The sequence below is a fragment of the Meles meles genome, chromosome 17 (genome assembly GCF_922984935.1).
Source record: "Meles meles chromosome 17, mMelMel3.1 paternal haplotype, whole genome shotgun sequence".
In the NCBI taxonomy this organism is placed as follows: Eukaryota; Metazoa; Chordata; class Mammalia; order Carnivora; family Mustelidae; genus Meles; species Meles meles.
In genome coordinates, this window is record NC_060082.1 from 41,474,666 (window position 1) to 41,490,025 (window position 15,360).

The following is a 15,360-nucleotide window of genomic DNA, read 5'->3' on the forward strand; positions in this document are numbered from 1 at the left end:
TAGTTCCACTGCTTTGTTTATACAGTAAAGTACATTAAATTCAGCAATTTTGAGTGGGTATGGCAGGGATTGAAGAGATTATTTAATGACTTCTATTAATCAAAATATAACTATATTTTAGAGAGTAAAAATAGTAGCTATATCACTTGAGTTCGTGAAGACTTAGCTGATTTTTAATAATTAATACATTTTTTCTGCCAGTGAGCATTAGATTTCTGCTGACTTTTTAGTGTCAGAGTACCTCGTGGTAGTTTCTCTACAGGGTTTAAAGGTGTATCCCAGTGCTTTTTTGTTTTTTGTTTTTTTTTCTGTCCTGTCCATAGGAAATAATCTTTACAAATGCTATAAGGAGACTGCCTCTAGAGAGTCACATGTGCCATTAATATGTTATAAGGATCGGTCAGTTGCATTGTCTTCTCTTGTCAATCTTGATCGGAGCTTGCCGAGTAAGTCTATAAGCCTGCATGTGCCTGGCAACTGTTACCTAGTGACAGTTTCAGCTGCAGTAGCCATTGGCTGTGCTGTGGATTGGGGCAGGAGGACCGAGTCACCTTTCTGATGGTGAGTTCTTCTGCATCAGCTCAGGATGAGGAGGAGGAGCAGGGCTCCGGCTCAGGTGGAGGCAGTGATACTGAGAGATTGTGAATTATCTACCGACAGCATCCTGGTGACTGCAGCGCAGTGAATCGGACTTCTGAAGCGAGCAGCCCAGCCTAGCAGCTGGTAAGAGTGAATGTAGGTGAGAAGCATTGCCTTATTCCTGTAAGAAGAGAACTATTTTGTGATAAGTGAAACTAGGAATGTGCAAGGAGGAATATCCTGTGGATGTTACAAAAGAAGAAAGACTTCCCTGAATGACTTGGTGGTGCATGAGAAAATAACTTTCAGAAGAATGCTTTCTATTAAGCTGCTGCTTTGTTCCTGAAGGAAATGTTTTTATATCTAATGCAATGTTATTTCTTCAAGAGGGATGACAACAAAGACTGACAGGAAACTCTCTCAAATACCTGTACTTTAAAAAAGATTTTTGACAGATGTTCACTTGATAGCAGAATGACCTTGGAAGCCTTTTGGATGGATTCTATCCTGCAAGCCTTTCAGTATTTCACACTGTAGGATTTAAACTCATCTTGATGCTTTAGAGGTATTTTAAAATAAGACCATCTTATAACCTACCTAATGGCCCCTGTATTAATTGAGCACTTGCTCAAAATAGAACACAGAAATAGAAGAGGCATTTTCTTAACATATGGCTGCTATGTAACTGCAAATATAACAAAGAAGGTAATTTTCCACTTTCAGAAGATTTAGTCGAAGTAATGATCTAATGTGTTAATCTTCTGATGAAAATAGAAGAGATCTAGAAACAGAGACTACGAAGCCTACTAGGAATTCCTGAGTAATAAATAATGGCAGCATTTCTGGTCAAAGAAGCTCAGAGTATATAGGAAAGTTTCTATTGCCTGAATTTCATGTATCCTTACATATATATGTGAGATATAGGTGTGTTTGTGAAGGTGAGAATAACTTTAAGCTATGTATTTTCTGATCATGCTCCATTGTAAGGAAGGTGGCATATCAGATAATGAAAGTTACTTTCAGTTAATGATGCTGAAATTAGTAACAGTTACTTATTTTCCCTTGGAAAAGGAAAAAGTATAAATTATATTGTTGGTGGTAGCACTAGTAATTGTGGTGGACTAAAGCTGTTTTCATCTGAATGCTTAAAAGATTGCATGCAGAATTAAAACTTTAAAGTTTATCGTCGTTTGTCAGGTGTTAACATTGTATATACTATATACAATGTTATATTGTATTTATATTATCTTCCCTACTGGAAATAGGCTTTTATTTCCTCGTGAGAGTTATAAGGCAATCTGGAGTCTTTTACCTCGGTTCTGCTCCTTTGTGCCCAAGTAGAGCTGAGTCTTTTAGAATTAACCTTGTGTCTGTATTTTTGGGGGTGTGTGTGGGGGTTAGCTCTTTTGAGAAATGAGAGAGAAATAGATCATAAAGTTGATCCACCAGCATCAAACCCTGAACTGAGCCCAAAGACACTCTTTGCTGCAATGAACTTTTTCTTAGATTTGCAACTAGATCTTAGATCTTAATTATTTAAATTGTAAAATATGAATCCACTTGTCATCATAGATGAAGCAGGAAACCTAAACAATTTAAGACTCTTCTTTTCTCATTTGTTCTAGTTGATTCCTAACAAACTACCTTTCTGAGGAGACCAAACAGCCCACAAAGGCTTTTCTTCCCTCGGCAATAGATTTTTTTTTTCTTTTTGCAGATCTAGTTTTTCATAGTGCAAGGTAATAAGAAATCCATTTCCTCTAGAAGTGCCTGTGTCTTGAGAAAGTTGTTTGAGAGCACCGGAGGAAGCTAATCAGTGACCTTTTTTCACCTCCTTTCTAGCTTACCTCCCTTTCTTCCCCCCCAAAAGTTGAGGTGTGTCACTGCTGCACTGAGCTGATGAAGAGGCTTGAGCACTCTCTGGGAGGCTTAGCTGTGACAGAAGCGCTGCCGCTGTCTCCTGAAGCTGATCCCAAGACACTAATGTGCAGAGTTTAACACATGCCGGACAGGGCACCTGCTTGCTGGAGCCACGGCTGCACACTCCCTTAATTCCAAGCCATGAATGAATCCAGGTGGACTGAATGGAGCATCTTGAACATGAGCAGTGGCATTGTGAATGTGTCTGAACGTCACTCCTGCCCACTTGGATTTGGCTACTACAGTGCAGTGGATGTGTGCATCTTTGAGACCGTTGTTATTGTCTTGCTGACATTTCTAATCATTGCCGGGAATTTAACAGTCATCTTTGTCTTTCACTGTGCTCCACTCCTGCACCATTATACCACCAGCTACTTTATTCAGACGATGGCATATGCTGATCTTTTCGTTGGAGTGAGCTGCTTGGTTCCTACTCTCTCACTTCTCCACTACTCCACAGGTATCCATGAGTCACTGACCTGCCAGGTTTTCGGATATATCATCTCCGTTCTAAAAAGTGTTTCTATGGCATGTCTTGCTTGCATAAGTGTGGACCGCTATCTGGCAATAACTAAGCCTCTTTCCTACAATCAACTGGTCACCCCCTGTCGCCTGAGAATTTGCATTATTTTAATCTGGATCTACTCTTGCCTAATTTTCTTGCCTTCCTTTTTTGGCTGGGGGAAACCAGGGTACCATGGTGACATCTTTGAATGGTGTGCCACCTCTTGGCTCACCAGTGCCTATTTTACTGGCTTTATTGTTTGTTTACTTTATGCTCCTGCTGCCTTTGTTGTCTGCTTCACTTACTTCCATATTTTTAAAATTTGCCGGCAGCACACCAAAGAGATTAATGACCGGAGGGCCCGATTTCCCAGCCATGAGGTGGATGCCTCTGGAGAGACTGGACACAGCCCCGACCGTCGCTATGCCATGGTTTTGTTTCGGATAACCAGTGTGTTTTACATGCTGTGGCTCCCTTATATAATTTACTTTCTTCTAGAAAGCTCCCGGGTCTTGGACAATCCAACGCTGTCCTTCCTAACAACCTGGCTTGCTATAAGTAATAGTTTTTGTAACTGTGTGATCTATAGCCTTTCCAACAGTGTTTTCCGGCTAGGCCTCCGAAGACTGTCCGAGACAATGTGCACATCTTGTATGTGTGTGAAGGATCAGGAAGCTCGAGACCCCAAACCTAGGAAACGGGCTAATTCCTGCTCCATTTGAAGAGAACTATATAGAAATCAAATGTAACCTGATAGGGGTTTTGGATTGTATTCTTGATTCATCTGGAAATTTGCCACTAGAGAAATATTTACTCGAATAGTTGACTATGAGATGGAGAGACGAGAGGTTTCTTTTTTTTCCCCTCTTTTTCCACGGTGGTGGTGGGGGGAACTGGAGAAAAGAATGTATAGAGGGCAATCTCATGAGATAATTATCGTGTGTGAATATAAATGTACAGTAATAGCAAAATTAAGCACTGAGGATGAAAAAAATATTGAAAAAAGTATCTTAGATCTTCCACAGGACATGAGCAAAGCCCCTTGGCATCTCTGTCTTCTCTGACTGAGCTCTCCCCTCTGTCTTTGCCTCTCATTCTCTCTGTCTCTGTCTCTCTCCCTCTCTTTGTGTTTGTGGAAGTTACTTACATAAATTGCCCTTTCTAGGAAAATGCTACATATTATATATGTGGCAAAGTACATTTTTTTGCATCAAAGTATACTTTTACACATACGAATCTGCAATTTATACGTGGTTTCTCCATGAAGGATGCGTAGTAAGCATTGTATTTTATTACCTGCCACATAACCCTTTTGCTTGTGTTTTTATACTATCCACAGCGTAAAATTTCTGCTATAAACAAAAAGAAACGGTATTTTTTTCCGGCTAAAATTATGCTTAGCCCCCCCCCCCCCCCCCCCGCCAATCCCTTTCTGACAGCCTGCTCTTTCTTTTTCTCTCCATTTTTCTTGATCTGTATCCTTCGGTACCTTAATCCAAAAGTGTCTTAGCTAATAAAGAATCTACCATATAAAGCAATCTTAATGTTAAATAATCTATTCCTTCCAACAAAGCATTCTATAGCTCATTTCAGATATTGTGTTAAATATTCTTAATAGCTTTTGTAAACATTTTTATCTGGTTCCTTTTCATTCAGTTCATCTGCCCAAAGTGGTATCTTTTTTCTTTTTTTTCCCTTTTTTTGCTTTAATAAAGCTTTGTTTTTCATTAAGAAAATCCACAAATAATTCTAATGCAGACGCTTAGTATTCACCAGAAGTGAGGTATTGATTGCCCTTTGGACCACACTCCATGTGTCATCCTTTCCTTTCCCCCTTTAAAGAGTAAAAAATATTAATCTTTTTGTGCTAGGTCTACAAAGCTTAGTGTTGCGTCCACCAATCATTTGTATGATATGCATTTGCATATACTATATTTTTTACAACAAAGAAAATGTAAATTATATCATGTGATCTGTGCCTAATGTTTTCTTAGCACAATATATAGATCAATGTTGCTTAAGTCATCAACATTGGGAAAAATATACAAAAACTTCTTTGAAGAGAAAAATACTTTTGTGTAGTTGTTATTTAGATATTTATATTAGACCAAGCTGCATTCTTAGTACTGCTGAGAATATGATATACTTAATTATCAAATACAGGTAAGAGCTGTCAGTATTTTCTTTTGTAATGATCTGTTTTCATACGCAAAGATTAAATTAACTTATTTTTTAGTGTGCTACATGGAATTGTATAATAAATTGTCAGGGGTTTAGATACAGCAAAATGACATTTGGGGAATTAGTAGTGAAGCAGGTGTGAGTGGTAAAACATCTAAATCTTACTTTTTTACTATAAGTTTCCTGCCTGACAGATATTTTAAACTTTATATCAGACTACTGAGTATTTTTCTTCTCAGCATTTTGATTTCTTCGTTTTCTGAAATGCATTTAATGAAATGTGCCTATGACTTCAAATTGGAAGCCAACTGTGTTTGCACACTAGTGGTTTGACTTCAGAGGTCCTTTAATAGAAAATGTCATCATTTTATTGAGGTTGTTCTGAACCCATGTATATTTTTAAACATGTAAGAAAGGTTTAAAATAAAGAATAAAATAGTATTCTATATATCAAAATCAGACTTTGTTTCAGTTCAATAAACACTCGCTTAGAATAAGAGTTTGCTTGTTTGGGAATCAAAATTTAATTGTTTCACATTTCTGTGATTTGGATTTTGTGTATTCTTATCTGTATTTGCCAGTGACATCTTGGATAAGTTGAGATGAGCCTTCTAGGTTCAGACCAGTTCAAGGAAAACAAAATTCAAGAAAGCATAATACTTCTAACTTTTCAGCTGTCACAAATAGAGTCTCCAACATGATATGCATTATTTGGGAATCATATTTTTATTCCTTTAGCTTAGTGTGTAAATATACTTAGAAAGGATTCAGTAGGTGTCTGTAGAGGAAACCTGAGGCTGTGTTTATTGCACTTTCCTCTTCTGGCTTTTCCTTTTGATAATTAATAACAATGTGTGTCCAGTTTTAACAGTGTTAAGTTGTACATATATACATTATAACATTTAATCCTCATTATGCCCCTTTCAGATAGATACTTTTATTGTTCTTATCCTAGAGATGAGCAAACTAAAGAAGGGTGATTAATGCCAGGTCACTTGGTTGGTCAGTAATGGAGGTTCATTTGCACTCAGCTGGGTTGGAGCCAAAGCCTATGCATTGAACCACTGTGCTCTACTGCTTTGCTTTGCTTTGCTTTGCTTTGCTTGCTTGCTTGCTTGCTTGCTTGCTTGCATGCTTGCTTTCTTCCTTTTCTTTTCTCTTCTTTTCTTTTCCTTCTTTCTCTCTCTCTCCTCCTTCCTTTCTCCCTCCTTCCCTTTCTTTTCTTTCTCTTCTTTCTTTCTTTCTTTCTTTCTTTCTCTCTTTCTTTCTTTCTTTTCCTCAAAAGCCTTCACACCTTTGTACCTCTGTCTGTACCTTGTCCTTACAAAATTTCTCTGAGTTTTCTTTTTCCTTGCCTAAATCTTTTGCTTTAGTCCTTTCCATGTTTTGTGATATCGTTTCCCTTGATCTTACACATTTCTTTTATTAAAACACCAATCTAGTAGGCCCAAACTTGCCAGTTTACTCTATCAACAAACTGAAGTCCCAGGACATAGCATTTCCTTGACATTGCCTTTATTCACATTTGTTAAGTTTTTGTTGAATAGTTTCTTTGGATCTCTATACATTTTTTTACAGGAAAAAAAAATGTTTGGTGAAGCAGAGTAGAGAAGGAAAGCTTTACTGTCGGCTACAAGGGGAGCCTCTATAAGGCAAGTTCTAGGTTTAGAGTTTTCATTTTTTATCCTGTTTCACATGCAACTCGAAGGCAAGCCACTTAACTTCCTTTTGACATATTTTAACGTGTTTATATAATAAGATAATACTTATTTTGAAACTACTCTTTTTTAGATTAATGTGTTTTAAGAACAAAATAAATTAAAACATCAAAAAAAAAAAAAGAACAGAAAGTGTACCCATTATTCTCATCATTATATTGTATTCGGTGGTAATTATCCAATTTGGTTTTAAGTGACAGCCAAACAGTAATGCTGTAGTTTATTACTGGTAATTCCATTATCTGTAGAGCCATTTTTTTAAAAAAAGATTTTATTTATTTGACAGAGATCACAAGTAGGCAGAGAGGCAGGCAGAGAGAGGGGGGAAGCAGGCTCCCTGCTGAGCAGAGAGAGCCCGATGTAGGGCTCGATCCCAGGACCCCGAGATCATGACCTGAGCTGAAGGCAGAGTCTTAACCCACTGAGCCACCCAGGTGCCCCCTGTGGAGCCATTTCTAAAGTTATGTAGTGTTGGAAGCCTTTTTAACCCACATGAATGAAATCTGGACTGAAACCGTGGCCTGTAGAAGCTGTTTGGCCCTAGGTAAGCTACCAAGTCCTCAGTTTTCTCATCAGTGAAACCCAGAGACTTATACCTTACTGTTAACACTGGATTTGAGGACTGAACAAGGTAATGTAGTCTATGTGCCCAGCATGGCTCCTGGCTCATAGAAAACGTTCAGAATGTGAGCTCCTCGTTTCATTGTGGCTGCCATATTTGTTGCCATCACAGTTTAAACATCACTAATTCCAATTTAAGAAAGTTACATTTTATAACAATTAATCCATTGAGTTTAAGAGTTTCCTGAAATGGCATTTTTTTGTTGTTGTTGTTGTATCTGTTTAAACTCAGATTTTGGCTTGAATTCAAATGTTTTGAAATATAGAGAGCTTCCATAATTTCTGAAAGCTCATTTTCCAGGAATGTTATTAATGAAGACATTTGAGATTAAGGATAAACTGGCAAGCAATTGCTGGGAAGATTCTGAGATTGACTTACCTTCTTACCTGATTGTATTAAAAGATTCCTAAACATTTTTCTTTTGTCAGGTTGGCAGTAGTAGGAACAGATTGTTCAGGAATGTTTTGCCATTTGTCTTTACATTTTAGTTTTCTTGACTTACTGAAATGGAATCTAAGGTATTTTGTTGTATACATGTTACCTGGAAGCTACAAAGATGAACCAGCAGGTTCCTTGTACAAATAGTACTGATTCATAAGTTTAGAAATAAATGAAGTTGTTGCCTTAAAGGGCTTTCTTCTGTCTCTCTTCACCCTGGGAGATAATCATTAGAGATGAAAAAGATGTAAGTGTACGATAAATAAAGGAGGTTAAGATACGAAGAATTTGCTAGTACAGTGTATTCAGGTTGGGCCATCACAGTGCACAGGAGCTTATGTTACTCAGTTGATGTGATATTCTGATGTGTTGATTTCAACAGGTGCTCTTCTCCCTGAACAAAACTTTTTTTTGGATTAAGAAGAATATGTAGAAAATGGCATCCTCTACAACCAAATATGTAGACACTGAGGAAAACTAAAATGATTAGGAAAGGAAAAAAACCCAATTCCCTTTTCATTGTTTCTTGTAAATGGGTTTATCCAGTGCTAGTTTTGCTCTATTAATTTAAAATACGCATAACCTTGTTTAATAGTATAAATGGTTGTGTTTTAAAATATTAAAAATGATGTGATTGGGTCTTCTTTATTCATGTCCTATTTAATTTTTTTTTTTTTTAGAATGAACAATTACTTCTTTTTATAGTCAGAAAAAGAAAATTGTTCTGTTAAAAAACACTGAGGGGTGCCTGGGTAGCTCCGTTGGTTAACGTGCCTCTGGCTTAAGTTGTGATCCCAGGGTCCTGGTATTGAGCCCATACTGGACTCCCTGCTCAGCGGGGAGCCCGCTTCTCCCTCTCCATCTGCTCCTCTCCCCCACTTGTGTTCTCTCTGTCTCTCTCTCTCAAATGAATAAATAAAAATCTTTAAAAAGAATGTTGGGAAAAAAAGAATGCTATTTTAAAATTATTTTGAGGGGCACCTAGTGTTAAACGTCAGACTCCTGATTTTGGCGCGGGTTGGGAGACTGAATCCCAAGGCAGGCTCTGCTCTCAGCATGGAGTCTACTCAGGATTCCTCCTCTCCCTCTGTCCCTTCCTCCGCTCCTGTGCGCACTCCCTCTCTCAAATAAGTAAATAAATCTTAAAAAAATTAAAATATTTTGACATTTTGCAAAACAGTTTTTGTTGATTCTACAAGTAACATTATCCAATTATGTCTCGGTATTTTTTCTTTTGAGTCTATACAGTTTTCTTTTTTTTTTTAAGTTTTTTTTTTTTTTTGATTTTTTTTTCCATTTTATTTATTTTTTCAGCGTAACAGTATTCATTCTTTTTGCACAACACCCAGTGCTCCATGCAAAACATGCCCTCCCCATTACCCACCACCTGTTCCCCCAACCTCCCACCCCTGACCCTTCAAAACCCTCAGGTTGTTTTTCAGAGTCCATAGTCTCTTATGGTTCGCCTCCCCTCCCCAATAAATTCCAGCCAGTGAACTCATAGTATTAGGTTAGTTTCAGGTGCACAGTATAGTGATTCAGCAGTTTTATACGCCATCCAGTGCTCATCACAGGTGCACTCCTTAATCCCCATCATGTACTTACCCGCTCTTCTCTGTAACCGTCAGCTCTCTACAATTAAGAGTCTGTTTCTTGATTTGTCTCCCTCATTTTCCCCTTTTGCTTATTTGTTTTGTTTCTTAAGTTCTGCATATGAGTGAGAACATATGGTGTTTGTCTTTCTCTGACTTACTTTTGCTTAGCGTTGTACTCTCCAGCTTCACCTATATTACTGCAAATGACAAGATTTCATTCTTTTTACAGCTGAATAATATTCCATTATAAATAATGAATAAATAAATAATGTAATTATTTATAATGGAATATTATATATATGTGTATATATACACTCAAAATCTCCTTCATATGTGTATATGTATATACATATATATAATCTCCGTGTGTGTGTGTGTGTGTATAATTTCCTTCATCCATCCACTAATCAGTGGATACTTGGGCTGCTTCCATATCTTGGAATCTGTTGTAATCTATTGTAGACAATGCTGCTCTAAACATAGGGGTGAAGGGTCACCTGGGTGGCTCAGTGGGTTAAAGCCTCTGCCTTTGGCTCAGGTCATGATCCCAGGGTCTTGGGATCGAGTCCTGCATTGGGCTCTCTGCTCAGCAGGGCGCCTGTTTCCCCCTCTCTCTCTGCCTGCCTCTCTGCCTACTTGTGATCTCTCTGTCAAATAAATAAATAAAATCTTTAAATAAAAACATAGGGGTGCATGTATCCCTTTGAATTGTTGTTTTTTCCATTCTTTGGGTAAATACCCAGTAGTGCCACTGCTGGATCATAAGGTAGCTCTATTTTTACCTTACATGCTGTTGTCTTCAGTGGCTGCTTCAGTTTGCATTCTCTCCAACAGTGCAAGAAGCTTTCTTTTTCTCTACATCCTCACCAACATCTGTTGTTTTTTGTGTTACTGATTGTAGCCTTTCTGACAGGTGTGAGGTGATAGCTCATTGTAGTTTTGATTTGCATTTCCCTGATGGTAAGTGATGATGAACATCTTCTCATGTGTTGGTTGGCTATCTGGATGTCTTCTTTGGAGAAATGTCTGTTCATGTCATCTGCCCATTTTTAACTGGATTGTTTGTTTCTTAGGTGTTGTATTAGTTCTTTATATATTTTGTATACTAACCCTTTTATCAGATATGTCATATGCAAATATCTTCTTCCATTTCAGGTTGTCTTTTAGTTTTGTTGATTGTTTCTTTTGCTGTGTAGAAGTTTTTTATTTTGATGTAGGTCCAATAATTTATTTTGCTTTAATTTCCCCTGTCTTGGGGACCTAGCTAGAAAAAAGTTGCTATGGCCAGTGTCAGAGACATTACTGCCTTTGTTCTCTTCTAGGATTTTTTTTATTGGTGTCAGGTCTCATATTTAGGTTTTCAGTCCATTTTGAATTTACTTTTGTGTAGGGTGTAGTAAAGTGGTCCAGTTTCATTCTTTTGCATGTTGCTGTCCAGTTTTCCCAACACCATTTGTTCAAGAGACTGTCTTTTTCCCATTGGATATTCTGTCCTGCTTTGTCAAAAATTAATCGTGTAGTTGTGGGTTCATTTCTAGGTTTTCTATTCTGTAATGTTGATCTGTGTTTATTTTTGTGCCCATACTGTACTGTTTTGATTACCACAGTTTTGTAATATAACTAGAAGTCCAGAACAGTGATGCATCTAGCTTTGCTTTTCTTTCTCAAGATAGCTTTGGCTTCAGGGTCTTTTGTGTTTCCATACAAATTTTAGAATTATTCGTTCTAGTTCTGTGAAAAATGTTCTCGGTATTTTGAAGGGATTGCATTAAATGCGAAGATTGCTTTGGGTAGTGTAGACATTTTAACAATATTTGTTTTTCTAATCCATGAGCATGGAATGTCTTTCCATTTCTTAAAGATAGTCCATATAGTTTTCTGATTTAAGTAATATTTACTTCAGAGAAAATTTTCTGAGAAATTTGATTCAATATTAGATATTCTTGAGTTATTTTTGCTTTAACACAATGAATACAAATGTATCTTTTAAAATTTTTTTTTATTTTTTAAAGATTTTATTTTATTTATTTGACAGACAGAGATCACAAGGAGGCAGAGAGGCAGGCAGAGAGAGAGGAAAGGAAGCAGGCTCCCTGCTGAGCAGAGAGCCTGATGCAGGGCTGGATCCCAGGACCCTGGGATCATGACCTGAGCTGAAGACAGAGACTTTAACCCACTGAGCCACCCAGGCACCCCCAAATGTATCTTTGAATGCAGTGCAGACTAATGCAATGAATGCATTGCAGCAAGAAATGACCAGTGCACTTGTCTATACCAGATATAAATAGTTGTTCATGTATAAACTCTGTAAAATAAAACTGTAAAACTTTACTTGTGTTCCTAAGAGAGTTTCAAGTTGAAAATAGTTATTGTTAGATTGTACATTTTTTGTACATTTTATACTAATAGCCTTTTCATAGTTATTTTGTTTTCTCTTTCCAGAATTTTATAATTAAAAATATTAAACTGGTAAAATGGGTATTATAAGTGACAGATTTGGGGAAGATTAAAAGAATTTCTGAAAAAGCAGGTAAAAAAATCCCAAAAATCCTTGTTTAACTTAAGAAAATAACTTCTGTATAATGTATACCTAGGTTTAGATATAATTTGTATTGAAATTTAAAATTACAGTGAGATAGACATTCAATTTTTTTCTCATTTCTACCAAGATCTTAAAACTTTACTGGATTTCTTGGTATTTTTATCTGGAAAGAAATCTGGGAAAGTGCATTTTGAGGATTTATATTTATGATGTCATGTTACTAAGAGGGTCTTGTGATAGCTTCTTTATTTCAGTTATTAGTTTCATGTGTCAGCCCTTTTTCTAGATATGATTTAATACTTAACAATTGAACAGACTTAAAATTAGAGGACTATATTGGAATTTACTTTTATAAATTTTGAAGTCCAGGACATCCATTGGTAGCACAGGGACAAATAAAGGTGGGGTAGGGTGCAGAGGGTTGTTGCTTTTACCACATTATAAACTTAGGGGGAAAATTCTGGCATTTTTTTTTTTTTAAGATTTTTTTTTTTTTATTTATTAATTTTGACAGAGAGAGATCACAAGTAGGCAGAGAGGCAGGCAGAGAGAGTGAGAGGGAAGCAGGCTCCCTTCAGTGCAGAGAGCCCGATGCGGGACTCGATCCCAGGACCCTGAGATCACGACCTGAGCCGAAGGCAGCGGCTTAAACCACTGAGCCACCCAGGCGCCCCTTTGATGTGCAGTCATTGTAGTGTGTTTAATTGCTTTTGCAATAATTCAAGGTACACATCTTCTATAGAAGACATACTAGGATTTAAAGCCTCATTCTTGAACAAGATTACCATGATGTCCCAGTTTGGAATATTAGTTGGGATATCTTCAAATGAGTCAGGTACTGTGAGGAAAATGGAGACATGTGTGTGTGTCTCCTATCAAATCTGAGGTTTAAGAAATTATTAGAAAAGTTCAAGTAAAAATTTTAAAAAACTTAAAATGTTTTTTGAACACGTGTAATAAATGCCCTTGACATTATGAATTAAGTGTATTCTAAAAGCTTCAGTGAGTAGGCACTATCTCATTTCACATACAAATATCTGAGATAAGATTTTTAAGTGACCCTAACAAGATCATATGGTTAGACAGAGAGGTACTACTGAGCACATGCCTTGTGTAGCAGTAGTTTTGTCTGTGATAAAGCTCTTGAATAATATATTTATTATTGGCTGGTGGTCAAATGACCTGACCCTTCTTTCTTGAGTAGAAAATGAAGACTTATTTTGTTGAATAAGTTGAATAAATTTCTTTGTTGAAATTTTAACTTTTAACGTATGAAGGGGAAACGATTACCTTAAAATTAACTGTATGTTACAGATGAGATTTTGAGATCGTGGAAAATTTTTTTTTTTAAAGATTTATTTATTTGACAGATAGAGATTACAAGTAAGCAGAGAGGCAGGCAGAGAGAGAGAGAGAGAAGGAAGCAGGCTCCCAAACAAGCAGAGAGCCCGATGCGGGGCTCCATCCCAGGACCCTGGGATCATGACCTGAGCTGAAGGCAGGGGCTTTAAACCGCTGAGCCACCCAGGCGCCCGAGATCGTGGAAAATTTTAATAAGATACATTATTAGCTCTGCTCATTGCTTTGATATTTCTTAAAACAATTTCTAGTCCATAGAGGATAAATGAAAATTTATATCTTTTAAAAACACAATGGTCATCTGCTAAATATATTAAGATATATAGACTGAATTGAATAGTATTAACTGTGTATTTTAAACCCTGAAATGATGAACTGCCAAAATCACATTATCTTTATGTAAACCTGCTTTTGAAAAGTAAACATGTCATAGCCATGCACTTTATATTCTTTGTAATGGGTTTGCAGAATGGCTGAAGTCATCATAGGATGGGTTTTTCTGAAGCATTATGATGGAAAAGGTTTTGACATTTCTGGCTATAGTGCTTTATATATGTTTTGTGTTTAGTATATAAAATAATACTCAGGAAATCAGAGATCAGTCTGAATCAGTGATGTTTTATTTTATTTCATTTTTAAAATTTTATTTATTTAGAGAGAGAGAGCACACACCAGTGGGAGGGGCAAAGGAAGAGGGAGAGAGAATCTCAGCCAAACTTTGTGCTGAGTGCAGAGCCCAATGGCTCCATCCTATGACCCTGAGATCACAACCTGAGCTGAAAACAAGAGTTGGATGCTTCACTGACTGACCCACCCAGGGATCCCATGAATCAGTGACATTTTAAATAAAACCTTTCTAATATATGATTCAGTTTTATTTCAGTGAAATATTATGGTTACAGAAAAGTTAAAGGAACTCAATTTAGGCTAACACAGGATTGTCTTTTAAATGTCCTTAGATGAAACATTTCTTTAGTTTCTAGTATATGTAGCAGTTGAAGTAAATAAATTCAACTGAGTTATTTGAAAAGTTTATTTTCTTATAAATTTAAAATTTCTCTGATTGTGACTACTTAATTTATAGTACTAATTAAAATGGCTTACAAGGTGAGTCATTACATAATACAAATTATTGAAATCTTAATTCACATTCCTTATTGACAAATTAGGGCAATAAATATTTATTGTGTTTTATGTGCAGAATATAAATTGTGGTTTGTAATACTCCTGGATGCTTTTAGGTCCAAAGAATAACTTATTGAATTGTGGGAAGGAAGCAAGAGGGCAGATCATCTAATTTCCAGGATTTGAGGGAGAGTTTGCAGAAAAGTCTTAGGAACAGTACAATAGATTGAAGAATTAAAGGGACCAGTGCATTTAAAAAGATGAACTGACATAAATATTTGGCTACGTGTTTAGATTCTGAAGCCTCAGAGGATAGCTTGGGGTATTTGAGAAGTTATTAAAGTGAAAGGAAGAGCAGTGTTCTATATTCAATATAATACAAAAACATTGTGGGGAAACTTCAAGATGCATTATATTACAAAGAAAAATTTTTATATGGTTTCAATCTGATTAGAATAAAGTTATTAGTTTAGGTGTAAAGTATAAGGTTTGAGACTAGGTCAGAAACATTAACATGAGTAGATACAGCTTGAGGGAATTCATATGGGACACATTCTGTCATCCTAGACCACTACCTCCTAGATTTGTTTTTTTTCTAATATTTGTCACCTGGTTATAGGTGAATCTGTCTTTATGATGGCTGTCTTTATGACAGGTGGGTTTTAACTTGTCTGTCAATCAAGGTAATCATATGATGTGAACCTGATATTTATTTATTGGTTCTTATTAGGTTGTTACTGTATGTGAGGGACTATACTAAATTCTATGCAAGATCA

General features: G+C 36.6%; 2 protein-coding genes across 5 annotated transcripts in view; both read left to right on the forward strand.

The window, feature by feature from the left end:
• RABGAP1L (RAB GTPase activating protein 1 like) overlaps positions 1–15,360 on the forward strand; it is a 762,787-nt gene that overhangs the window by 269,010 nt on the left and 478,417 nt on the right. The gene's annotated exons all lie outside the window — the stretch shown is intronic.
• GPR52 (G protein-coupled receptor 52) lies at positions 695–5,595 on the forward strand. The gene is made up of 2 exons (XM_045983143.1): positions 695–723; positions 2,422–5,595. Exon 2 carries the CDS (start codon positions 2,641–2,643, stop codon positions 3,724–3,726), a length of 1,086 nt encoding a protein of 361 aa, XP_045839099.1. The 5' UTR covers positions 695–723; positions 2,422–2,640; the 3' UTR covers positions 3,727–5,595.

Excerpts from the sequence above, each read along its gene's own strand:
- GPR52 (XM_045983143.1), top strand. The coding sequence starts at position 2,641 with ATGAATGAATCCAGGTGGACTGAATGGAGCATCTTGAACATGAGCAGT.